Raw genomic sequence first — 25,849 nt, 5'->3', positions numbered from 1 at the left:
TTGCTAATTTTAGAGGTTTTTCTGATATTTCACTTTCAGTTCTGTCTTTTCCAAGCTGAAGGCCGCCAAGTTCTGTATCCCTTTCTCAAACAAAATACCTCTGATTTTGTCTTTGTTACTGTTTTCTGGTTCTTCTTTATCCTTTTTTGTGATCCGTACTTGAAGCTTCAGGAGGTTCGCAGAATTTAGTTGAATTAGTAGGAATTTGGTTGATGTTCTTTCCTGGTGTATCTCTGATCCATTCTTAATAATTCTGTTACCTTTTAGACTCTTGATAAGTATTGGAAAACTCTGTAGTGAAGGACAAGCTGCTTTGCCAAGGGACAGACTGTGAGAGATTGGAAGGCATCTCTGAGTTTGAGCCAGAGATGAGGCTCACTGGGTAATGCTTATCTGTAGAAGCTGCTGTTAGAATGTCATGAGGAACTCAAATCTTATTCTTCTGAAGGCAGATTTACTTAGATAATATTGACTGAAAAGAGGAAAGCAAAAGGCATAAATAAATTCTAGTGAACTAAAGCTGATTCTGCCTTTAAAACAAAGATGTGATAGTGCTGGAGGAAGGATTTTTCTGAAAGAAATGATCAGTACAGTTAACTTCCTTCCCCCCCAAGTATTTATATGCTTTCACTTCTTGAAATGATTGTCTAGGGAAACGGTTAGGAAAACCTTTATCTTCCCTACTGGCATATGATGATTTTAATGAAAAATAAGGCCTTGTGTTTGTTGGCCTTGTTCTTATGCATTTCCCTAGCCCGAATATTGAGGACATTCTTTTGGGATTTGGGACATGTGGGGACTAGGCTGGGTAGGCCCTAGAGGTTTTCTCACTTCCTGGGCATATGCTGTAGTCATTAGTTTGTGATCTAGTGGTGATTGCTGTGGCTGCTGGTCCATTGGTACCCTCAGTCAGCGTCCCAAGTGGATGGAGATATCTCATGTTTCTTAATGCTTCCCTATCTCTTCTAAGGGTGGGAAGTAGCAACCTCCCACTAGGGGACATGATTGCCTTTTGTGAGCAGGTGCTTCATCAGCATGTCTGAAAATCTAGATCTCCCACTTTAGGCTTTTAAAGACATTTGTCTCTCTGTGAACTGCATAGATAATTTAGAGGCAATAACATGAGGATAACCTTGGAGCATTCTGCCCACTCAAAGTATGCAAAATACTGGTGAGTTAGTATTTATCTAGTGAGTATATATTTAGTTCACCCAATTTAGATGATTAAATTTTTATAGTGGTAGTACGAAGGTCTATTAAAACAGTTCAGCAGTCCTTTCAGGAAATGCTCAAACGTCCTGAAATGCAGAAGGGCACAGAGGTGAGTTAGTGTGGAGCATTTAATGAGGATCTTTGTCTCACAGTCAGGAAATGGGAGGCCTAGAAGAGGCAACCATGCATATAAAGCAGTTTAAGACCTATTTTCTTTTAACTGAGTCATTCTAAATATAGAATTTGCTTCTATTTTAAGTATTGAAATATTGGAACACTTGTCTGGTGTGTAATGTCTATTCTATCACCTTTATACTGAACCCACTGAACCATGGCTCCTGTGCTGTAATGACAAGGTCCCATCTCACTGGCCCTACCACAGTGCAATTTGGGAGATGCAATCCTATGGACAACCTGACATTTGTGGGAGAGGGAGGAACGGGAAGAACAGAAGTTTTAATGTTCTGGTAACATTTAGGGTGAAAACTCGGAAGATCGGTTCTGATGAACCTGCAGAATCTTCAGCACAGAACTGAAAGCATTTTTAATAAAATGTAGTCCTAAAAAGCTGGGTTTAGATGCAACCAGTTTAGTGAGCAACAGAGCTATTACAGTTTACTTACCCTGTTTAGTTACAGTTGGCTGATGTCCAGTCTGATAGGAAAAGCTTCAATGGCTTTACACACTCCCAAATGGCCTCCTTTCAAAATATCTCAATTTCCCACTTTAAATCAGTCTGAAGGACCCACAGAATCTCCATCTGTAGACATCTTTGTTGTCTACAGCACTGCTTTCCTCCATGTAATGTCCCTAAGTCTTTCCTACCATTTGTTGGGTAACCCCCACTGTGGTTTCAGAGATTTTATGTTAATACTGCCTGTATTTTATAAATTATATCTTCAGGAATCTAGTCTTAGTGCATTCAGTAGATCTCCTTCTGCTCCCAGTGGAGACTGAGAAGTGCACTTGGAATGTAGCATCAGAATATCGTGAGTTGGAAGGGCTCCACAAAGATCAAGTCCAGCTCCTGGCCCAGCATAGGACAGCCCCAAGAGTCACACCATGTGCCTGAGAACGTTGTCCAAACGCTTTTTGAGCTCTGTCAGGCTTGGAGCTGTGACCACTGCCCTGGGGAGCCTGTTCCAAACATATTCTTTTATTCTGAGGGATGGCAATATGCCCCAAAATAGAAGGAGTTTAAGGAAATTATGTACAGATTTTTAAGTATAGACTAAACTGTCTTTTAGGTGAAACTGTTTTTTTCCCCAGCCTTATTTGTAATCTTGGCGTAATTTTTCAAAGGATGAAGCAGAAACAGAAAAATTTAAGTTTTATTTAGAAGAGTTACAATCTTTTAAAGGTGGAAATACTTGGAGGTAGGATCTCTTAGTAGCAGGCATCAAGCACCATGAATAATGCTCCAAACCATCGGTCCTGGCATGTTACTTAAGCAGAACTATGGTGTAAGTACTGATAGCTTCTGGAACTGTGTCCATCATTCTATGCAAAGGAATATAGCAACAGAAACTCAAATAGATGAGCTAATGATTACAGAGTTTATTGTTTAATTTACACTTGTATATTATAGACAATGCATGTTTTTAGTATGTGATTTTTAATGAGCATTTTTATCATTCTTCCTTTAGGAGCCAGAAAAATTGTTCCTCTTGAGGCTTCTCCTCATGAAAGTGAAGCCACAACTCCAGACACAACAGTCCAAGACCCATCACAACGAAAAGGATATCAAGAATATGCCATTCAGCAAACCCCATATGAGCAGGCAATGAAAACAAGCAGGTAATTTTGAAGTGCTTATATTTGTGTTCATGCAGAATATGAATGAAGTGCTTCCCCATTCATTTTCATGAAACTGGGGTATTTTTCTGAGCCCTTTAAATAAAGGAACAGCTAACAATAAACTGTAAGTTGTATAATTTAAAATGCCTTTGGAAAATACATTTTTTTAAAAACTAAGCATTTCTGTCCATTATGAGTATCTAGGGAAATTCTGACACATTATGTTACCGAGGTTCACTACTGTAAATATACTGTTTGTTTGGGTTTTTTCAGGTTGGGTCCAACTCAACTGAAGATTTTTACATGTGAATACTGTAACAAGGTGTTCAAATTTAAACACTCCCTCCAAGCACATCTGAGGATTCATACAAATGAGAAACCTTACAAGTGTTCCTACTGCAGTTATGCCAGTGCAATCAAAGCCAACCTGAATGTTCACCTGCGGAAGCACACTGGGGAGAAGTTCAGCTGCGATTATTGTACCTTCACTTGTCTCAGCAAAGGCCATCTCAAAGTCCATATCGAAAGGGTTCATAAGAAAATTAAGCAGCACTGTCGTTTCTGCAAAAAGAAATACTCAGATGTTAAAAATTTGATCAAGCATATGAAGGAAACTCATGACCTTCAAGATAAAAAGGTGAAAGATGTTTTTGATGAGCTTCGCTTGATGACACGGGAGGGCAAAAGACAACTTCTGTATGACTGCCATATTTGTGAGCGCAAATTCAAAAATGAACTGGATCGGGACCGTCACATGCTCGTTCATGGTGATGAAAGACCCTTTGCTTGTGAACTCTGTGGTCATGGAGCCACTAAATACCAAGCCCTTGAGCTTCACGTTCGGAAGCACCCTTTTGTATATGTGTGTTCTGTGTGCCTGAAGAAGTTTGTCAGTTCTGTGAGGCTCCGTGCTCACATCAAAGACGTGCATGCAGATCTGCAGGAGGATTCTGTTTTTAACAGCTCTATCAACCAAAGCTTCTGCCTGCTTGAGCCAGGAGGTGACATCCAGCCAGAAGCCCTTGGTGAGCAGCAGACACAAACTGCGGGTGAATCGACTGTCACGAGTACTGATGCTGTTAACACTCCACAGCCATCTGCTTCTAAAGGTGAATTAGCAGCTGCAGATGTAAACCATAATGGTCAACAGAATGGTGATGTAAAAATTGATGCAGTCCTTTCCTTAGAATTTGAAAATCCTGTGGTGAAGAATGTAGCAGAGACGCTGTGTCAGACAACAGATATAGTAGTCGCAGGCATTCAGCCCTGTGTAGCATCAGACTGCTTCCTACTGAAAAATGGTACTGCTGGCCCTGAGGAGTTAAAAGGTTCTCCTCCAAATGAAGAGGCAGTTCATCAGTGCAGCTCTGTAAATGAGCAGGGTGAAGAAATTCATCTTTTACTGTCTGAAGACAAAAGTTCGAGTCAGAGCAACACAGTGACTGAGAACCTTCCAGTCCCTGAAGAGAGGATCCAGTCTGCTCCTCCTAGTGAATCAGAAACAAGCAATCCACCCATTCAAAATTTGGCAGAACCCACGGACCCTTTGGCAGCAGCAGAAGCTGGTGCAGCCACCAGCCCACAGGCAGCCTCTTCTAACACAGCTACAGCCAACGGGGGCACTGGATCCGTCGCCTTCATGCAGATCTTGGACAGCTTGCAGAAGAGACAAATGAACACAGAGTTGCGTGAGAGGATAAGAAAGGTTTATGGAGACTTGGAATGTGAATACTGTGGTAAGAAGCAGTAGAGTTATTAGAGTTAGTAGAGTTTGGGATTTTTTAAGTGTTATGCAGTGATCCATCTTTTTCCTGCTCCTCTGGTTTACAATGTTTGATATATTTGTGTATCTTTGCAGCAGCATTAACTTTGTAGTTCAGTATGGATTCTGGGGTCCAGTGAGATTTGCTTTTTGCTGTACAAATAGTGTGAAATGTGTCAAATCTCCTCAAAAAAACCCCACTAGTGGAATATAGCAAAGCAGTGCTTTGCAAGGCTCAATTTTCTATTGATGTGAAATTTGATAGATTATTTCTGTACAAATGCCTCTCCCCAAGTCATAACTTTCACTGGGGCCAAGCAGAGCAGATTTAGGCATGTGATCAGCATTAGTTCAGCCCATGCTTTAATGCTTGAGCTTCATTATCAGCCTAGTATAAAATTCAGAGTTTTTTTCATATAGTGTAGGAGGATGCATGGTAATATACATTCTGTACAATAGGTACATATATACAGGCATAACTTTGTGTCTTGTTTTGAACCAAGTTCTTTGAGATGAAAATTTTAATTACATGGTATCAAATCGAGACTATCCTGATTGTAATTGTTCGGGTTTTTTAATTTATGGAAGTGGGAATAACACACCATTCCCACTTATTGTAACTGAAAATGTTTGTGTTTACATAACTGGAAAGGAAGCAATTTGGGATTTATTTTGTAGCTTTCATTCTTGAAAAGGGAAAAGAATCAAAGTCTGAAAAAACAACTTTTTGAAGCACTATAACAATGTACTTTAGATGAATTTCTCTGGGCTTTTTGGTGCCGTTATGCCACAAAGGCTTTTAAGAAGGAGTAACATGAAAGAAAGTAACAAAAAATATTTTGACAGTCTCTTTATGTACAGTTGAATTCAGATTCTTTGCATAGGAGAGCAGATAAAAAGGACTTTTTATTTAGGAAAATAAATACATTGATATGTATTAAAGTTGCCCTTGTTAGGCTGTTTCAGGACATATAATCTTTTTAGACAAAGGTTGGTTTTGGAAACATATTTTCAGTAGCGAAGGGTCTTTAGACAAGTTTTCATTAAAGACAAAAGGGATGGAATTCAAACAGGGTGTTTTTGCCCTGAAAGAAAATTGGTTATTTTTTTGAATTTTTCACTAACAATTGTTTAGGAATCACTTTCTTCATGTCTAATTTAATTTTCAGGCAAGTTGTTCTGGTACCAGGTGCACTATGACATGCACGTCCGTACACACACTCGAGAACATTTATATTACTGCTCCCAGTGCAATTATTCTTCCATCACCAAGAACTGCCTTAAGCGTCATGTCATTCAGAAACACAGTAATATTTTGCTGAAATGTCCCACAGAACATTGTGACTACTCCACTCCAGATAAATACAAGCTCCAAGCACACCTTAAAGTTCACACAGATCTGGTGAGTAACAAACCGAATGCCGTGTTTGCCTGAATTCAGTGTCTTCAGAGTGTTTGGAGTTGTGTGGTAATACTTGAAGACATAGCTAAGGGTTCTTGCCTGTGTGCTCTCTACACACTTCTGGGAATACTTGATTTACAGCAACTGGGTAATTGGACCTTCTCAGCTGTTTCCAGGAGAGTACGTCTATATCCATTTCTTCTCTTTGGTTTTCCCAGTAGTGCCAGATCCTTTGGGGTTTGAGAGAGTAGAATAAAGTTGGTACTGTTGTTACTTTCCTTCATTTTATGAGCCTGAATTCCCTTCCTTCATAATAATCATACCCAGATGACGTGGGTAAAATGAAAATATGTTCCTCTTAATTGCTAGAGACTGAAGATATTTAAGTTGTTGAAAAGGATTTTTTTCTCCTAGTATCTCCAACTAGTTGCAGTTGAACATCTACCATTTTCTGTTGTGTTTACAAAGACAAAAGAGATCACATTTTAAAGGTTCCTGTCTTATTCAGAAAGCCCTCCAGCTCAGAGTGCCTTGTGCTAAAACCAGGTCTTGGTAGACTATTGGTCACTATTTTCAATAGTTAAAGTTACTTCAAAGGTATTTGGAAGAGAACAACACTTCACTTCCTACTTTTCTTATTCAGTTACTTCAGGAGAACTTCAAAAACCAAACAGAAGAGATGGCACAAAAAGGAACATTTTTCCTCCTTGTGTCCTCCCCTTCTGTAACTATTTTAATTAGAATCTGACTTTGTTATGAAATATGCAGAACATTCACATAGTAGACATTCTATTTGGATGCATTTGAATCCATGATGTTTGTAATGCCTATCTGATAGCAAAAATCTGTGTAATTGGTGTCTAAGAACACTGAAGAAAAAAGAGTCTACAATTAGCTCTCCTATATCCTTCCATAAGTACCTGTTTTTCAAGTATGATGAATGTCCAACAGCTCCCACAAGAGGGATCATTTTCATAATACTAAATAGAACTGAGAAAATGCCATGTCATAATTATGTCATAATTAAAACCAGTGTGACAGCAGGATCTTTCAGAAGCATGCTTACTGATGGTTACTGTCAAATATATTTATTTAAACGGATTCAAAAATTCATATATTAGAATTTACTGAGTAGCTAAATTTGGCAGTTCTCATATTGGCCTTTATGACCACTGCTTGGTATGGTATAGTTACTGCATGCATAGGTCACTGAGAAGAGCCACTTCTTCAGATATATAATTATGCACAGTTAAATGTGGAAATCTACTTTAATTTTAATTTGAAAAATCAGTTCTTAATAAATACTAAAATTAAAACTTCCCTGGAGACAGACAGTATTGAAATCTCAGTTCATTTCCTTGTATGCATGCGTATCCTTCATCACTTCCTTGCTGGCTGCATTTCAGCTGGATCCCTGCATTATTTGGTGAAGAAGATAAATGATGGGTATTGAAAAGCAGCTTTCCCTTCATCCTTGTCACTCACTGTATATCCACCCATCTTACTCTCTATGCAGCACCCAAGTCTTGCACTGAATTTGGGATTGGTTATTCCCTGACAGATAATGATGGGGTGTCTGCCTCTTGCCTTCTCTATTTGCTGTACATTGTTGTTACAGGGAAGATTTTTACTTTTGAAGCCTGGGAATTGAGGCTTGGCTTGATTCAAAATCAAAACTTTATATATATTCTCTGATTTTCAGTACTCATCTTTTGCTCCTAGAGCTTTTATAGTGGGTTTTGACATTTATTGGCATTTATTGAGCTCTTCAAAAGTTCAAACCATGACATGACCAATCACTTCAATGACATGGGAGCTAGGAAGTGGCTGGGCAGTTTCAAATTGCTTTAGGACAATTTACATTATGAATGAGCTCATGGTAGTATTAAGGACAGGATGTGGAACTAAACAATGCTGATGTAGGTACCAGAGTTTGTTTACAAACCCCAGTGGCTTTTGCCATACTCAGTATGCTGAGCAGATAAACAATCACAGAGAGGTTTGTCTCTGAAAATATTTTAAGTCTATGTATGTAATTGATACTGCAACATTAGCGCCTCAATAAAACTGTAGTTCAGACCCAGAACCACCACTCGTTATTAGGTGCCTACGTCTGCTTTCATGCACATTTTGGGATGTAAATTATTCTTGTCTTTGGAAGGATGCTTAGAAGTTCCATTATGCTGTTGACCTTTCAGGTAATAGTGTAGCTGTCAGTAGGATGTGAGATGCTTGAGCTCTGATGGCTTGTTTGCCCTTCCTGAGGAGAGTAAATTTTCACATGGTCACTGGTCTGACTGTGTTACCTTTGCCTCTGGAGCAGTGCTGCTGTGCAGTCAAGAATGCAAGGTACTGCAAAGGGAAGCAATTAACAAAAACATCTCTGATCTAATGAGCGGGGACTCCATTGGAAAACAGTTTTTGCTCTTAGTCCTCACTTCCATAATGAATATCAGCTTGGCATTTCTTTTTACTAGTGATTATGTCATGAAAAAATGCTTCAGTAGTGTATGCAGGTGCTTGTCATTTTGTGAGCTGAGAGTTCTGCTGCTTGCCAGACTTCAGAAAAGTTTGTCTAAGCATTTGCACATTTTTCTGTAGCCTCCCTCACACGTGTGCACAGCTGTCTCCTAGGTACATCCACATCCTTTTAGCTGAGTTGCATTTTAATAGGAAATCACTTTAATTCAGGAATCTTTTAAGAAAATTTTAATTTGAACATCATGACAACTGCAGTGAAGATTTCTGGAGGTCACTCCTCAGAAGTGTAACTCGGGTCTAATTCTGATCCCATAGGTGTTAGGAATTAAATTTCTGTTGATCTGAGTAGATGTGGGAGTAAGCTTTGGCCCTCTATTCCTCTACAAAATTATGCAATCAGATATGTTAATTGAGTTGTGTGAACTTTTCCTGGAAATGCTCTGTGAGTGCCAATATTCAGTAGAGGGTTTTAATTTTTCTTTTTGTGACTGTATACTTGTACACCTCCACCTTGAATTATCTTGAAACACATGCCTCAGAGAAATAAAATTCTCTTCAGAGCATTATAAATGAGTAATGCAATATAGCTGATGCTTTCTTAGCACAATTTTAATTCATTTCTATAAAGAGAAATGCATTGTGATGTTATGTAAGTGATCTTATTTTATAACAAAACAGCATAAACAAGAAAATTTGTGATAGCTTTAGACTAATTTATTTTCACTAGGTTTAAGGATACTTACGTACCTAATTAAATTCCTGTTTTATGGAATGTAAACAACACTTTCAGTCAAAAACTTACTTTTATTTAGGAATTACTTTAAGTTTCTTATATTTTCTCGAATTGGCTAATAGGGGTGTTGAGCAAATATCAGGAAGTGATTGACTTCGAAATTTAAATAGCTGACTGGAATATGCAGCTGGTCTCTAACAAAGGTAGATCCAGCTCTCTCCATGCTTTGCTTCTGTTCATGTCCTTCAGAAAAATCTTCAAAGGCATTTAAAAGGCAGGCACTCCAGTAAGGCATAGGATAAATGACTTTCGTTATTACCAGAGGAAAACTTGCATGCTGAGAATGTGATTAAGGTATTACTGCAACGTCAGGCTTCAAAGGGCTTCTGTCATCACCTATGGCCAGGGCCCCTGAGAGGTGGAGCTGTGGTGCAGGAGACCTTCTCTAGGGCTCTCTGTTGTGGTCTGGGTGCTCTGAAATATCCATTTGCAACAGAGGATTTTTAAAAGCTGTTTTGAGAGTGATGGGATTACACTGAATGACTCGCACAAGCTCTCAGGGCAGTGACAGAAGAACACTTCAACATTCCAAGCTAACAGCATGAGCTCTGTGGCACTGGCCTGGATACCCAGCAAGGAAAGGTTTGGTTTTCTGGAGCTTGACAGAGACACTTTGAAGGGACTCAATGCTTGTAGGCACACTCTGTTTGTTACACTACAAAAGATAACCCTTTTGAAGATGACTTCTGCAGAACTTGGTGTAGATAACTTTTTAACTGCTTGAAAAAAGCTCTTGGGGTTATTTCGGTATTGAAAAATTTTGTAACCATTGTCTTGTGAAAAGATGTGTTCTCAGCCCCTATCCATTCATGTTGCTCTATAACTCTTGATGCATTTACTGATTATTTTGATTTTTCCTCTAAGGTTTATAGCCTTTCCTTCCTCAAGAATATTATCAGGAATGTAAAGTTGTAGTTAACAGCACTTCAGTTAAAGTGGTGTGTGTGTAGTGGAGTGCTGAATTTTTTTCTTATTTAACATTTGTCTCAGTGTTTTGGTCACACTGAGAAATACTTAATTCAGTGAGTATTAAAGACCAGCAACACCCAACTGTACATTAAAATTATACTATTTTTTTTCCTTTATTTATTGTATATTTTGAAATCAGATACATAGCACATTTGAGGAACAGACATCTGTCAACAAATTTTAGCTCAAGAGCCCCTAAATGATACTGTGCTGTTTTTTTTTATGTGTGCCAAATTATGAATGTGATAATGCAACTCCATCTTTGAAAAGGTGCAAACATTGCTACGGAGCTTTGTTATGATTAATCTACCAATCTTTATTGGAGTAATGTGTTAGGGTAGAAATCCAAAATCATCAGTAGCAGATTTAGTAGTAGGTTATATCATTTGAGAGACCCTAATTCCACAAATTAACAGCTCTTTTTCAAGGTTTTGTCAGCTTTGTAGGCTCCTTGAATCTCTTCCAAAACTTGGCTAGTATTCTCTGTTGTTCCATTTTTTTTCACTTGAGATTCTTAGGGCTTAGAATGTTGACAGCCCCAACTCCATCATAGCAAGGCCCAGTCCTCAGGGTGGTAATCCTTTCGTAGCTGCCATCCTCAGTCCCTGGTGCAGGTTTTCTCGCAGGAGCAAATGCCTGTCAGCTCAGGCAGAATCCTTCTTGTGCCACTGCCATATTAATGGCAGTGAGAGCTCCATATCCTACGGTCGTGGGAGTATTTATTTCTATTTCAGCCCAAGAGCTCTAGGGCTACTGCTGGTTTTAAGTTGTACATACTTCAACGTAGGGATTTGTTTCTCAGAGGTACCTGATACTGACTGCAGATGCTGCATCATATTCTAAAACCTGTCTGCCATGAAAACCCATCAATTTTTGCTTTCCTTTCAAGGGAGGTGTCCATTTACAGCTGCACAACAGCAGCATCTGGACGATAATGACCCCCTTGTACAGTCCTCCTTGCTATTCAGAGGTGCTCTTTGGTCAAAGGTCAGAAACTGGTAGAGTCCAGGACCCTTAGCCTCCTGTTGCCTCCAAATTTCTCATTCATAACACAGGGTTCTGTCTCATTTTGATCAGTAGTCTTCCTTCCACACTCTTCAAGAAGTATTTCTGTCCTCCTGAAATAAGTACTGAAGTGTCTGTTCTGTGGCTTCAGCTCAGCTTTTCAGAGTTCTCTGTAGTTGGGTAGCTGCACCTCTCCAACCAGGTAATGTGTTACCTGGGCACCAGGACTGACTCGACTTCCTCCATCTGTGGTTTTGATAATTTACTCATAAATTAATCCACTCAGTGCAGAGGTGACTAGGAGCCACTCATTTGATTGAGCATCCAGTGTCAGCAGGTGCTTCTGGAAAGATCAACCTCTCCAATTTATATAATAAGTGGCAAGGTTTAACTTGAATTGGATAATGTACCAATTAATAGAGAAAAGTCCTACATTTTTATGTGGAGTCAGATGCATTTGTAAAAAGCATGAAAACTGCAATTAGACTAAAATTTCATATAGGAAGAAATTTTATCAAAACTCTCCAGTTGAACTTGATTGATAGTGTTAAATCTGTTATAACATCAGTAACACTGAGAAAATTCCACAGTAGTCTGTAAGTCTTTAAATCAAAATGGTAGAATAAGACTTTTATCAGTAATTTGTAAAATGCTGAATATTTATAAAGTAGTTAGAAATGTAGGCACTGAATAAGTAATGGTATCTGTCATTGTTAACTCTGCTGCTCAATTTCAGGCCATATTATAAATCCACATGGTGGTGGCTGTCTTCAGAAGGGTAAGATCTGATCCTTAGGTTTCAGAAGGGTCAACTTGTGAGGGGAAAAAAAAAAAAAAGAGAAAAATCCTAAATATTAGTGCTTACATCAAGTACATTTTCTTCTATTACGCGACTTGATTTTTCGACTCCTGATTTTCTACACAGTTAGTCAGAAGATAATGCTTGCATTTATTGTGCATATTCTCATCTGCTGTAACTTGGAGCCCTGTATTCATGAGGATTAATGATGTGCTTAGATTCTTTTAATATTTCTCCTTCACTTATTTCACTATAAATGCCTTCATTTTTTCTTTAAAAACCAAACCTTGAATTATAACTTTGTTGAGAACCATGTATTACTGAATAATGACTATAGTGATTATACCAGTAGACTGATAATGCAATCTCTTTCTTTCTTTCTCACTTAAGGATAAAAAGAGTTATTCCTGTCCTGTGTGTGAGAAGTCATTTTCTGAAGATCGACTTATAAAATCTCACATCAAGACAAATCACCCTGGTAAAAAAAATCAAGGAAAATTTCTCAGTCTATTGCAGTGAATGGATAAGGGTTTAGAATGAGTAGTGTAATGTGATTATATTCCTAAGAAAGAGAAGAGTCTATTTTTAATTCAACGGGTTTAGGGTAAGAATTGTGTTGGTTTTGCAGGTGTTAGAATTTAGAGTGAAAAATGTTACTGTTTGAGCACGTGTGTTGTGGAGTGTCAGGTAATTGTGCTAAGAAATCAGTCTTCATCTGGCAAAGGGTGAATTCAAATTAAGCATTAGGAGGTTTGGGATCAGGCATGTAGACATCCTGTAGCAACCCAGGAGGTGTAAAATTCTCACTGGCCTTACATGACTTGACAGGAATGCATTAGTGGTCATTATTTGTCTGTAGGTGACTGATGGGAATGCAGAGCTGGCCCTGTGTGTGCCCAGGTCCTGAGGGCTGGGCTGTACCCCCAGGGCCAGCTGGAGTCTGCAGCAGGGCTCCTGCTAGAACCAGCTGGGATGTGGTGTGGCCAGTAGTAATCTGGAGCTGGCAAGCTTGGCTGGATCCAGCAAACTGCTCCAAGTTCTGTTTATACCTTGCATTCTGGTGCCCTGATTTATCAGTGCAGGTACAAGATACCATGAATGTGGTGAGTCAGTGTGCTGTGCCTGAGTAAACAACCTCTTCTCAGATCTTGGGAATTCAATGCCAAAATGCTGGTGTGGGGGCTGATTTAAACCTGGCTGATGTGAATTCGGCAGTGGTGTGTCCCTAATTTCCTCCTCCTCAGGATCTGTGTTATGTTGGATAGAAAGCCCCTCTGCTACTGTGGAGGAGGGAGAGGTGACATTTTCATTAACTCAGCTACAGTGCTCCTTATCACCTGACATAATTGGATACAAAGAAAGAAAACACTGGCCATGCTCAGACTGATTCTGAGGAAAAAAAAATCCTATTAAAATGACTTTTCTTGTCTTTCTTGTCATAGTACAGGATAATAGGTAAAGCAGTAGTTTATCTTCTTACTGCCACTAGATAGTGCTAGACCTGTGTTTTAAACAATTTCCTTTGCTTTAATTTCATACTTAACTCCCACTTCAGCTCTTTAGTTACTGAACCTCTTTATTTGCAGACCACTCCAGAGCAGTCTGGTTGGAGGGCTTGTCGTACGTCAGAGGACATGTCTGATGCAGGAAATTGAGATGAGAAAAGGCTTCTGAGCTATACTGTAGTCAGGAGGTATAAGACCAGTAAGCATAGAAATTGAATCTCAAGAACTGTGCCCTTAAAGCCTTCATGCTGCCTCAGCCAGGGAGCACAGGAGACCTCCCTGAATAGCAGGCTCTGTGAACTGGCAGGACATTAAGTTCTGTGCCCTTACATGTTGCCATTAGCCTGAAGTGGTCCACTGACTGCTGAATTATCAGTGTATGCTGTGTCTGAGGTCCAGAAATATCAGTTAACTCTGGAACCCTGAAGTACAAAACTCATGGATTTAAATACTTCTGAACAATTTATTTGGTATCTGAATCCCTCTAAAAAAAGTATAGTGTAATATTTTTTTTGATCCAAGTGGGTCTTTTAAGCTCTTACAATAGATGTAAGGTTTAAAAAGAAAATCTGCACTATTATTTTGGGGTTTTGTTTTTCATTCATGTATCACAGGCGAATAGAGCTTAAAGGCAGAATAGCAGATTTATTAGATACATCTCTGTGGTACAAAAAAAATAATACATCTAAGATATGCCTGTGCAATAGTTACGCAACAAGCCTGTCTTAATATATGGAGGAGAATTAATGTACAAATCTATTTTATTTCTGTGAATTTTCTCCTTGTATTCAGGAGAAAATCCTTTATTTGTACACCATACCTAATTACGAGCCAAATAAATGTGAGGGGTCTGATGGTGTAAGCTATTAAATACTGCAGTGGCATGAGTGCAGTTATTTTCAAAAATGTAAATGAACATGAATAAAGATGAAAGGAAAAATGAGTACTGTTAAGAGGAATTGAATTTTAAAACGACATATCAAAAATTAATTCAAAAAAACACGTTCATATTTATCATTAAAATGTTATTTTTAGAACTCCCCCTCTCCTTCCTTTCTTAGTATTATTCAGCATTCCCCTCCTTCCTTGTCTCTTCTGTTTCATCAAGTAGAAAGTATGAAATTATAAAGTACTCCTTCCTCTTCTGTATTTGCAGAGGAGTTGAATTTTGGTCCCATGAAGATAGTGAGACAAAAATCTCTGTAGGCTTTGGCAGAGCAGTATTTCAAACCAAAGAGATAAGAGAGCTTGGCTTTATTACCCAATGATTTTAGTACGCAGCAGTGAAGGAGGAGTCCTGGGTTCTGGTCCCAGCTCTCTAGAATTATCTACCTTTCATCCACTGTTCTGATTTAATGTGATATTTCTTAATAGTTCTGAGACATGAGAGGCATCAGCTTCCATAGCTCCCCACTGAGCAGACATCCTAGCCTGCAGTCAGGATTGAAGGATCTAAGCCAGGAAAGGCAGATGAGGGTTCAGACTTACAGCTGTATTTTTCTTTTTTGGGTGCTTTAGAACTTATCTCTGCTCAGTTCATGGGCTTTTATAGTTCCCTTTTGAGGTTGTTTTCCCTGTGCATATGAGTTCAGGCAGGATTTTTGTGATTCCATTCTGGGACCAATGATCAGGAGACAAAGTGATTTTGGTAAAAATCTAAGTTTAGACAGGAACTTTCAAATTTATAAGATGTGGGGCATGAAACATCACCAGCTTTTATGTCTTAAGGTTTAGATTGCATGAGTGTTTTACTTTCATTAAGTCAAGAGATAGCATTTCATTCATCTGATGTGCATTGAGCAATTTGATTTATTTTTAAAAGCATCTGGCAATGTTTTCATTATGCGTCTGGGCCGCTTTAATTTAAACTTCATTATTTTGAACTTTTTTCACTGTGACAACCAAAACATTATCTCATATGAAGGAAATACACAGAATTGAGTGTGTCTAACTTGAATAAGAAAAGGCCAGGAGAGGAATCTTAATTGCTGTCTTCAGCAATCTAATTAAAAAGAAGGCAGAGGCAGATTTTTCTCTACAGCTCTTTCAGAGCTGTACAGTGAAGGGATGTGAGTTGAAACAAGGAGATTCTGATTAGAACTAGGAAAACAGTTTTGACTGTTAAGGTGGTCAAACACTGGAATGGGCTAAGAGAGGCTGTAGAATCTGCATCCTTGGATATGTTCAGAACAGGACTGGAAACGACCTCAAGCAACTTGATCAAACTTTGAAAATGGAACTGTTAAGTTGACCCTGCTTGGAGTAGGTGACTTCAGAGGTCCATTCCAGTCACATTTATTCCACGAGTCTGGTTTTGACTTTAAAGTGCCTGATTATCAGCATTCTGACCATTGTAGATGTAGGTGAAATGAATTGTCAGATTCGTGACATCGAAATCTGGGGTGAAATCTTGAAAAAAACTTTTGAAAATATTGAAGAAAAAAGTGCCAATTTATCTTATTGGAAATGTTTATAGTCAGAAAATGATCTTTTGTGCCAGTGGCACAATCAAATTTTTTTTTATATTAAAAAATATATATTTTTTAAACAGGCAGTGAGGACAGTGAGTTCACAGATCAGGAGAGAAAGGACAGAGCATCCTAGAAGGCCTAAAGGAAAAAAAGGTCCTTGTGCTCTTTGCTCAAGTCAGTTTTGAGTGGGAGTAGGGAAAATAGAGCTTTTAAAAAACTGGACTGAATCAGGATCTAGCTCTTCAATATTATTTACAGAATAAATTCCCTCATGTCCTTCTGTTTCTTACTGTCTTTTGCATTTCTCTCAGAGGTTTCAATGACTACTATTTCTGAGATTCTTGGCAGAAGAGTTCAGCTGAAAGGACTTATTGGAAAACGAGCTGTGAAATGTCCCCACTGTGATTTTTATTTTATGAAGAATGGATCAGACCTTCAACGTCATATTTGGGCTCATGAAGGTAAAACTCTGGTTTTACACTTTTGGGCATATAACGAGTCTCATATTCCACTGGAGCTTTGCTGACATAAAAAAAACCAGATTCAAGTTTATTTCTATACCCAAATTACAAACTATAAGCTACATTGGAGATTAATTAATTAGTTTAATGGATTCTGGATCACATATGGAACTGCACACTCAGAATATGAAGAGACAATTTAAATGTTTTATAAAAATTAATAAAAATCGGATGCAATTTTTTTCCAAAACTCATTCATAAACTTCTGTAAAGTATTCTATGGGAGTAAGGAGGAGTGAATTAAAAACATGCTCAGTATTTTAAAACAAGTAATTTTCTGTAGCATCTTATGAGTCACTGCTGCTCCTTTCACATTTGTCCAAAAATCCTTGGTCTGGAAATCTGTTAGTAAACCAACTGCAATCCAATTGCTTTGATGTATACATATAAATTCTGTGAGTATTTTAATTAAATCATGCAGAGCATGGCAGCTAGCTGCACAGACACAGACAGTGATCAAAATCTCCTAAGATAATGCTCATCATATTCATGACTTTTTAAGGGAGAAATTCCAGTAATGTGGCAACACATGGGTTAAAAATGCCTAGAATTTAAATCTTTAGACAGTAAAATCTTGTGTCTATCAAGTCTGTGTATTTTAATAAAAGGTTGAAGACTGCTTACATGGTCTTTGGTCACGTTAATAATCTATGGGACAGACTGCCCATGCCTTTGGGTTCTTTAGCCATCCCTCTGCATAAAGGGGATAATGGGATTTGGTGTTCTCAAGCTGGTATCTTGTTTTCAAAGTGTTCCCATATAGGTAGTTCAGCAAATTTGTTTAAATGCTCTAAGTTTTCCTGCCTGCGTAGCATAGCAGGGGTCCTCTCCAGTGGCCTTCATTAAGGAATTTAGGTAAGGCAGAGTGCAGGTTAGAGCAATTCCTTGTGTATTCCGTAGACAGAGTTCTTTTATTCTGACTGGAACTGGGAACCCATGTCATGTAACTAGCAGGAGAAAGAGGTGAACAGAAATTTATTCCCAAATGAAAGTGTGCAATCAAGTCTGCTTAAAGCAGACTGTAATTCCTCATGCTTGTAAATCTAGTTTTAAGGTCACGAGTATCAATCTAAAATGTGCAGACCCTCATGCAACTGTTGAACTACTCTGCCAGTTCAGATTTATTCAGCTTTTCTTTGAAGGATTTACTTTGTTCTTACAGACCTTTTGTTATGTGACACACTGGATATCTCTCTACGTGCTTTGGACAGTTTGAGGGAAGTGAAGTTTTAAGTGCTTGTATCTTACTGAGAGCCCAGGCAATACCACTGACTGACCCATTAGCAAATCTGACACTAGTTAACAATAAAACACAGCTTGCACATTTAACTTATGCTTTAACTACCTAATGAAGCAGTCCTCCTTACCACAGGTTGCTTCTGTGTTGTAAACAGTGTAGTAAACAGAGAATGGTAGTTATTTGAAGCTATTCAGAGGGAGATACTTACACCAGCTAGGCATCGCTGCAGGCAGTCTGGAGTTTACTTCTAAGTGAAGGATAGGCATAGCAAGACCCAATTATCAGTACTGCCTGGCTAAACTCAGTACCTGGCTTCAGTAGAGCAATATTCAATTCTAAAAGACTCCTCCTTTCTCTTAACAGTTAAGTGATGCTGTCACAAGCTTGGCATCATTTACACAGAAGCTATAGATGCAATTTTTTATTTGTAGAGATCCAAATTTTGAAATGTTTCTCTTTGACCATGTTGCTCACATGATGTGAAATTTCTTTCAAGCAAATGTCCAGCCTCTCATGGAAAGGCACAGCCTGCTTGTTTCATGGTATAATTTTTCATGTTTAGGTGTCAAACCCTTCAAATGTTCCCTCTGTGAGTATGCCACTCGCAGCAAGAGCAACTTGAAAGCCCACATGAATCGTCACAGCACGGAGAAAACGCACCTTTGTGATATGTGTGGGAAAAAGTTCAAATCAAAGGGCACTTTGAAGAGCCATAAACTCCTTCATACTGCTGATGGTAAGTGCATGTTTATTAAATCTATTTTAGGACAATAAATATTGGCTGTACAACAGGCCTCATTAACAAATGTTTTACAGTTGAACACTTAAGTGTGATTTACAGATTTTATTTATTCTCAGGAGACACCATTTGGAAAACAATTCAAAACTTTGAAAAACTGCAGCGGGTTCAGTTCGTAAACTGGGCAGAAACACCAATTAGAATGTAGTGGTTTGGTCCAAAATACTCAGTATTTACCTTCTGTGAGGTAAGAATTAGGAGAAAGCAAAGCAGGCACAAAACTTAAAAGAATATAAAGAACTTTATTAATGGACCTAAAAGAAAGAAAAAAAAATCAGACTAAACCTTCAGAACACTTCTCTTCCCCCCACTTTTCTCCCTTCTCCCACTGACAATGTAAAAAGATAACCCTTGAGATGTTCAGTCAGTTTACCACTTCTATAATAACCTTGTTCAGTTCACTTAGGGAGAGGAGTCTCTCTTGCTCATGCTGTGGAGACATCTCCACAAGAAGTTCTCTTCATGGCTTCAATGTCACAGCAAGACAGCCGCCCGGGTTGGTTCTCTGCTCGCATCATGTGAGAGTCCCTTCCCCCGACTTGCAGCTTTTCCCACAGCTGCTTTCGAGGGTCCACTCTTGAGCTACTGGGCTACCATTTTAAGGTTGAGCTGTTCAGGAACAAAGGTTCTCTTCACCCATCTCTGGGAGTATCTTCATCTCTAAGAATAGAGGCCCTCCCCCTTCCCTGGGAGCAAAAGGATCCTCATGAAATTACAGCTACTGTCATTTGCTTATTTCAGCACAAGTACTTCTGCTCACAATTACAGTTTGAACACTCCACCCCCCATGCTTTCATGAAATTACAAAAGGTACTCTGATATATCATAGTCCATCACCACCATAGCTTTACAACAGAATTTCAGCTTCTAAGCATCTCCTCTTTCTCTTCCCTCAGGGTTTCAGCTCTTCCTTCTTCACTGACTTTGGTGTCTTTATGGCATTGACTCGGGAGAGAATTGATGTCTGCAGGCTTCATCTGTTCTGGGGGAAACTTAGAGCACTAAAAGGGTTAATCTCAGCTGGGCCTTGCAGCTGGAATTCGCTTATCACTGTTGGTCACATGATCTTTGCTGGACAGCGGGGCATCGATCTCAGATGAGCCCCGCCGAACCAGGGGTTGCCTGGATGGAACAGGGCTGTGGGGGGCTGTGGATGGAACAGGGCTGTGGGGGCCCGTGGATGGAGCAGGGCTGTGGGGGCCCGTGGATGGAGCAGAGCTGTGGGGGCCCGTGGGTGGAACAGGGCTGTGGGGGCCCGTGGGTGGAACAGGGCTGTGGGGGGCCCGTGGATGGAACAGGGCTGTGGGGGGCTGTGGATGGAGCAGGGCTGTGGGGGCCCGTGGATGGAACAGGGCTGTGGGGGCCCGTGGATGGAACAGGGCTGTGGGGGCCCGTGGGTGGAACAGGGCTGTGGGGGCCCGTGGATGGAGCAGGGCTGTGAGGGGTTGTGGATGGAGCAGGGCCACACGGCTCCAGGATGGCTGTGTCCTGGCCCAGCCCGGGCTGAGCAGGGCCTGGCCCCTCTGGGCCGCATGGGCCCCCCCCAGTTACCTGTCCCAAGGCCGGAAGCAAGAGAGAGCTTTCCCGGGGTTTGTCCATTCTTAAATGTGGACCACAAAGGCGTGTCAAGCTAAAGAGTGGCTTTTAAAGTGGCTTAAAAAGTTGTCAATGTTCAAACTAGCCAGTTGATAGGTTCTGTCAGGTCATAGAGGAAGCTGTAAGCCCCTCTTTGCAAGAGAATCACTTCCGTAGCTATGCTAATCCATGACAAAAACTAATTTCTGTGAAAGACAGCTGTCTCTGAAATACTAGGTTTTTCTGAAATTTTGTGTTTTCTGAAATTTACATGCCTTCCTTGTTCTTACAGAAAATTGTTGATCTCAATACATCAAAAATAATTGGTAGTTTGAAATTGCTGATAGTTCTATGTTTAAGTCTCTTACTGTTTTGTTCTATGAGAATATTGTTAGGATCCTTGCTGGCAAATCCAGCAGCCCATCAGACACAAGGCCCTGTCCTGATGTCTAATCAGCCAGTGGCAAACCTGGGCACTGACTCTCTACAGTCTCACATGCAGCACCTTATTTGCCCTGCAGTTTTAATATTTCTATGATGATAACTGTAAAAAGCAAGATGCACATCCAGAAAAGTACCCCATTTTATATCAAAAGTTAGAGCACAACAATACTTTATTATTCTGTGATTATCAAACTGAAGTAAATTATTTAGCAGGATAAGTTGTACAGACCTTCACTATGACTTAGTAGCTTGATCTTTGTTACTCATGCAACTCTGTGAAACCTCATTCCACTTTTTGTTGACCATTTCATTTCCATTCTTTCTTTTTTTTTCCTTCAAATTACATCTTCACAGAAAGCAGATAATGCTCTGTTACATTTTTAGAATGTATTCATATACATTTTCTGTGTCAGAGATATTAAGTAATGCTTATGTCTGTGTGTTCAAGTGAGAGAGAATCCGCTTTGCATCAATATGCTATGTTACAGGAAGATTATAGTTACTGTTTTATTACCAAAGTTACTGCAGAAATACTGTGAGTTAGTAAATCACTTGTTACTCAAAAAGTACTTTCCAGTATTTTGAAATAACTTGGTCAGTAACAAGTAGGTGTGGCACATGCATCTAAACTTCATATGCAAGAATCAAGATTTTACTTACCAAATGCAGTCCTCAGCTGATTCCTGGCTGGGAGAAGGAGGCAGGTTGTTGTGTTTGAATGAAAAGGAAATTTCAAGCATGATTAGTCTATAAAGAAAAATAAAAAGGTCTCTTTCTATGTCCCTGTAAAGTAAATCACTACGTGGGGTTTAATTTCAAAACCTTTCTGTTTTGTTTTCACCATCTGGCATGATCAAATATTCAGCAATGAAAGTTGAATTTTTTTCACCTGTTAGTTACATTTCTTGAACAAAATCTATGTGTGTGTAAGTCATTACTGCAATTCATCTGAGGCTGCTTTGAATTTTGGCACTGTTAAGAATAGTGCCATAGTTGAGCAGGATCTCGCCGTCTCTGGGTTGGGTTTAAAAGTGTGAAATTAGCTTTAAATATTGAAATCCAGGTGAAGAGCTGTGTTCTCTTACAAATGACTGCTAGGTCAGGCTGTAAACCTTGACTCTTGAGGCATTGTTATTACCAGGAGCCTTCTTTATCTGGCTTCAAACTCATCATCTTCTGGAATAACTGTGGTGACTTCTAGTGGAAGGTGTCCTAGCCCATCACAGGGGGGTTGGAACAAGATGACCTTTAAAGTCCCTTCCAACCCAAACCATTCTATGACTGTGTTCCTTTTTGATGAAGCTCCCTTTTTGGCTGGTACAAATAAATCCAAGACTTAGGCTCTTTTGCCTTGCTTTTCACAATTCCAAAACTGTTACAGGAAATTCCTCATACATTTGAAGGGTGAGTTTTGCCATTGGCTCCAGTGGAAACAGGATCTCACTGTCTGTGGAGTCTTAAGTAATATTCCTCACTAAGTCCACCCCAACAAACTTCTCATGCATTTCAAACCGCTGTGAAAGAAGAAGAGAACATTTGTCACCAGGAATGTGGTTTGTCAGGGGACTTTCAGCCTCTTGAGCGACAGCTTCTCTTTGTTCAAGGTCCCTTCCTGTAGTGACAGCACTGCAAAAGTTCTTACCAGCACACACCTAGTGTTCTTCAGTTATTTCATGAATAAGTGAATCTGAAAGATGGCTCACTGTTCATGAGTCTTGTCTTACTGACTTATGAATCCAAGCAATTTTTGTTCAAATATCACAGCCCTGCAAGGTCAGTTTAAGCAGTGGAATATAAAGTAGTTTTGTGTCTGATTTATTCTTTTCCAGAAGACAGACTTCTCAAGAGCAACATGATAGAAAGCAATTCTGTAGCCCAGGGTCATTACTGTTTGTGAGTAGAAGCAAACCAAAAAGCCTAGTTTTCATTATTTTATTTAGATACCAGAAGGTTCTTCTTAGCCGTGTTTTATAGAAACTTTCACACTTAGTATAAAATGCTTGTAACTTTTTACATCAGGATCTGGAATCTAAAGAAACCCCATTTCTTTGTGGTAATACAGAATATTCTCTATTCTACTTTACTTCTTTTGCTTTTGGAGTAGTTTCTAGCATATCCTTATTGCACGTCAGTCAAATACAATTTGCCAGCCGTGCTTATTTAATTCAGGAATGAAGTCCTTCTGTATTTAATGCACCTTGTAATTTGGCTGGAGGTAGCAGCCCTGATAGAATCTTAGAGGCAAAATAAGGAGAAAGGGAGTATGAAACCCAGAGAATAAAAAGAAGGAAATTGTGTGCATTTAAATCATAAGGGAAAAAATAAATTAGTGAGAGAGACTGCTTTGAAGGGAAAATGTATTTGAATCATACCAATTCAGTGCTATGGACAGAAATAAATAAAACCATGTGAGCATGATCAAACATGGGTATTTATTTATTCCAAGTGTGCTTTACAAATAGCAAAGTAGCTGTGCCTGCAGCTGTAAATAATGGATTTCCTCCTTTCATTTAGGGTGCACTATAACAATTCTTTTTCTTCTTTCCCAAGTGACTATCCCAGGAGAATCCAGAGTGTTTAATGCTTACAATTTAAAGATTGCACTCGGGCCTTTTTTCCTCCCATACTCTGCTCTTAGCTCTATTTAACCAAAGTTTTGCAGAGCAAGTGCCAGACTTCTCGTATTGTTCATTCTTAGCATTTTGGAATTTATGGTGAAATAGAATCAGTAGTTTTCTAAACTTAAATAGAAAAAGTTATTCCATTTCCTATTCCCATTTCAGGAAAGCAGTTTAAATGCACAGTGTGTGACTATACAGCTGCCCAGAAGCCACAGCTCCTACGTCATATGGAACAACACGTCTCTTTCAAGGTAAGAAAACATATAAATCGTGCTTAAAGTTATTAGGAAATACAGAGAACTTCAGATAACAATATTAAAACTGGCACATTTTCCTGTTTGGTGACAATTAACAGTATATAAACATTTTAATATTTTAGAAATTTTGACTTTGTATTCAGACTTTTGAGATAGGGTTATTTTGTTCATGACCAATTTGTAATTAGTAGTTTTACTTGACAAAAATATCTGTGTGTTGCAATATGAAACAAGCATTATTGGGTTTGATTGTCTGTCCTTGAGAGAGTGGATTTAATATGTACCTTAAAATGTCCTAGGGAGGCATGAAAGCAAATTCCCTATATCACTGTTCATTGCCCACCTTAATTTTCCCTGAAGATTGCCAGTCTGTTGTACTGTAAATGAGTTCATATATTTGAAGAAAATTGAAGAGAAATAATTTTAAAACAGCCCATTTATCTGAAACATGCATTGGAAAGAGTTTTGAAAATTGTTAATACTTCCATGAAGTATTGAAATTAGAGATACAGTTTATTTTAATAAATGGTAGTACGGTTTTATTTCTAGATTTCACATTGGTTCTCAGCATGATAGCTCTTAATGTATTGTCAATTGTTATATTCAGTAAATAGGAATTATACTAGCTTCTTTTCCAGAAAAAAAGTATTTTGTATTTATGAAAATGTTCATTTTAATGTGAGGCTTTATCTTGACAATAAGCATATTTCTTACTGAAAACATCATACTATTTTCATATGTAACATCTTTCATTATCTAACAGATCATTGTACTTCTATAAAGAGTACACTGCAGGCATTCTTAACAAGAGCCATAAAGCAGAAAGGCAAGCAGTCTTGTCAATATGATTTAAGTTTTGGAAGACAAAACAACTCATCGAAAGAGATGATACATTTTGAACAAATAATTTTTCTTTCTTAAGTATGTGGTTTTGCTCCAGACTTACATTTTTAAAGGATTTTTTGTAAATGAAAATACATAATTTTCCTTTTTTGATGGCTCAAGTGGTGAATGTACTCACAGTGCAGTTCTTGAAATGTAGCTGGTTCTGACCTCGGGATCTGCTTGCACATAAGTGTGGCAATTTAAGGCATTGTCAAGAGTACTGACCACTGGATCAGATCAATCAGGAGCATTTGTGTAAAGGAGTTAAAAAAATGTTTGCCTCCTTCTAGGACAGTTGTTTTCATGCTTATGAGACTCAGAGAAATGTCACTGCTTAGGTGATCTAATTATCCTTTAATCCATCATATTTCCCAGCTCCATGAATTTGCAATCCTGCTGTCCAATAGCAGGTAACATGTGTGACTTGCACAAGAGAGTGCTACAAGAACACAGCAGTCTGTCTGGATTACTGTCTTTTAAAAATGACAGTTTCAGCAATAGAAAGACAGTACCCATCTCTGAAATATTGAGTAGCTGAATGTTACAGTACTGTCTGAAGTGTAAGGTTAAGGGAGTCTGAACATCACTTTTCTTCCTTATTTTTGCTGTTTGGAGCCTGAAGGAAGAGCAAGAGCAATGAGCTTAGGAGAGTGTTCTAATTAATGGACCCTGACTGCAGATATTTCTCTGCTTTAAATTCAGCTCCTAGATGAACATTTCTGTACCAACCATTTTCTGCTGAGCAGCTTTAGGTGGGGCTGCTGTGCATGAGACATTTTGCATCCCATTCTCAGGTATTTAACTTTTCCCTGAGGACTTTGGTCAAAGTCTGCATGCTTTTCCAGGACCTAATGGTTGTGTCAAGCTTCCTATAACTGTGATATATCTCAGTCAGAAAGTTATTCTCAAAGGTTAACTTTAGGCTCAAATGTTTGTTTTCCTCATTTTTTTTCCTTAGGAATTTGTCTCCCTGTCAGTTGAAGAGAGACATGTTCTTAAAAAATTAATTAATTTAGTTGCCAAAACTAGCTCACCAAATGATCATAGAATTGCGAATGCCAGGGAAAGGTGAAAGAAAAGGGAAAGGGGAAAGGAAAGAAAAAATTAAAAGAAAGGGAAACCTGTTAAATTAGATTGACTGTACAACCATGTTGTCGTTTCAGTTATTTTAGTTGTCTTGCTCCCCTCTTTCAGTCCAAAGCCCACAACAGCTGAGTAATTTCATAGTAGACAGTCTCCTTATGGTCAGACCTGTTATCATCAATTATGAAAGCACACAATTTACTGAATTACAGAAACTGTGTAATAATC

At 38.8% G+C, this 25,849-nt stretch overlaps 1 protein-coding gene across 3 annotated transcripts in view; it reads left to right on the top strand.

Moving 5' to 3' along the window:
• The window catches only part of ZFAT (zinc finger and AT-hook domain containing), a 76,595-nt gene that overhangs the window by 28,477 nt on the left and 22,269 nt on the right, over positions 1 to 25,849 (top strand). For all 3 annotated transcript variants that reach the window (XM_082293941.1, XM_082293940.1, XM_082293942.1), the window contains 7 exons: positions 2,859 to 3,009; positions 3,283 to 4,745; positions 5,941 to 6,173; positions 12,611 to 12,698; positions 16,508 to 16,657; positions 18,520 to 18,693; positions 23,559 to 23,647. In XM_082293941.1, the coding sequence (XP_082150067.1) occupies positions 2,859 to 3,009; positions 3,283 to 4,745; positions 5,941 to 6,173; positions 12,611 to 12,698; positions 16,508 to 16,657; positions 18,520 to 18,693; positions 23,559 to 23,647 (2,348 nt within the window). The remainder of the gene's footprint in view (positions 1 to 2,858; positions 3,010 to 3,282; positions 4,746 to 5,940; positions 6,174 to 12,610; positions 12,699 to 16,507; positions 16,658 to 18,519; positions 18,694 to 23,558; positions 23,648 to 25,849) is intronic.

The sequence above is a fragment of the Coloeus monedula genome (genome assembly GCF_965178545.1).
Source record: "Coloeus monedula genome assembly, chromosome: 1".
Lineage (NCBI taxonomy): Eukaryota > Metazoa > Chordata > Aves > Passeriformes > Corvidae > Coloeus > Coloeus monedula.
This window is presented reverse-complemented; position numbering and strand designations above follow the sequence as displayed.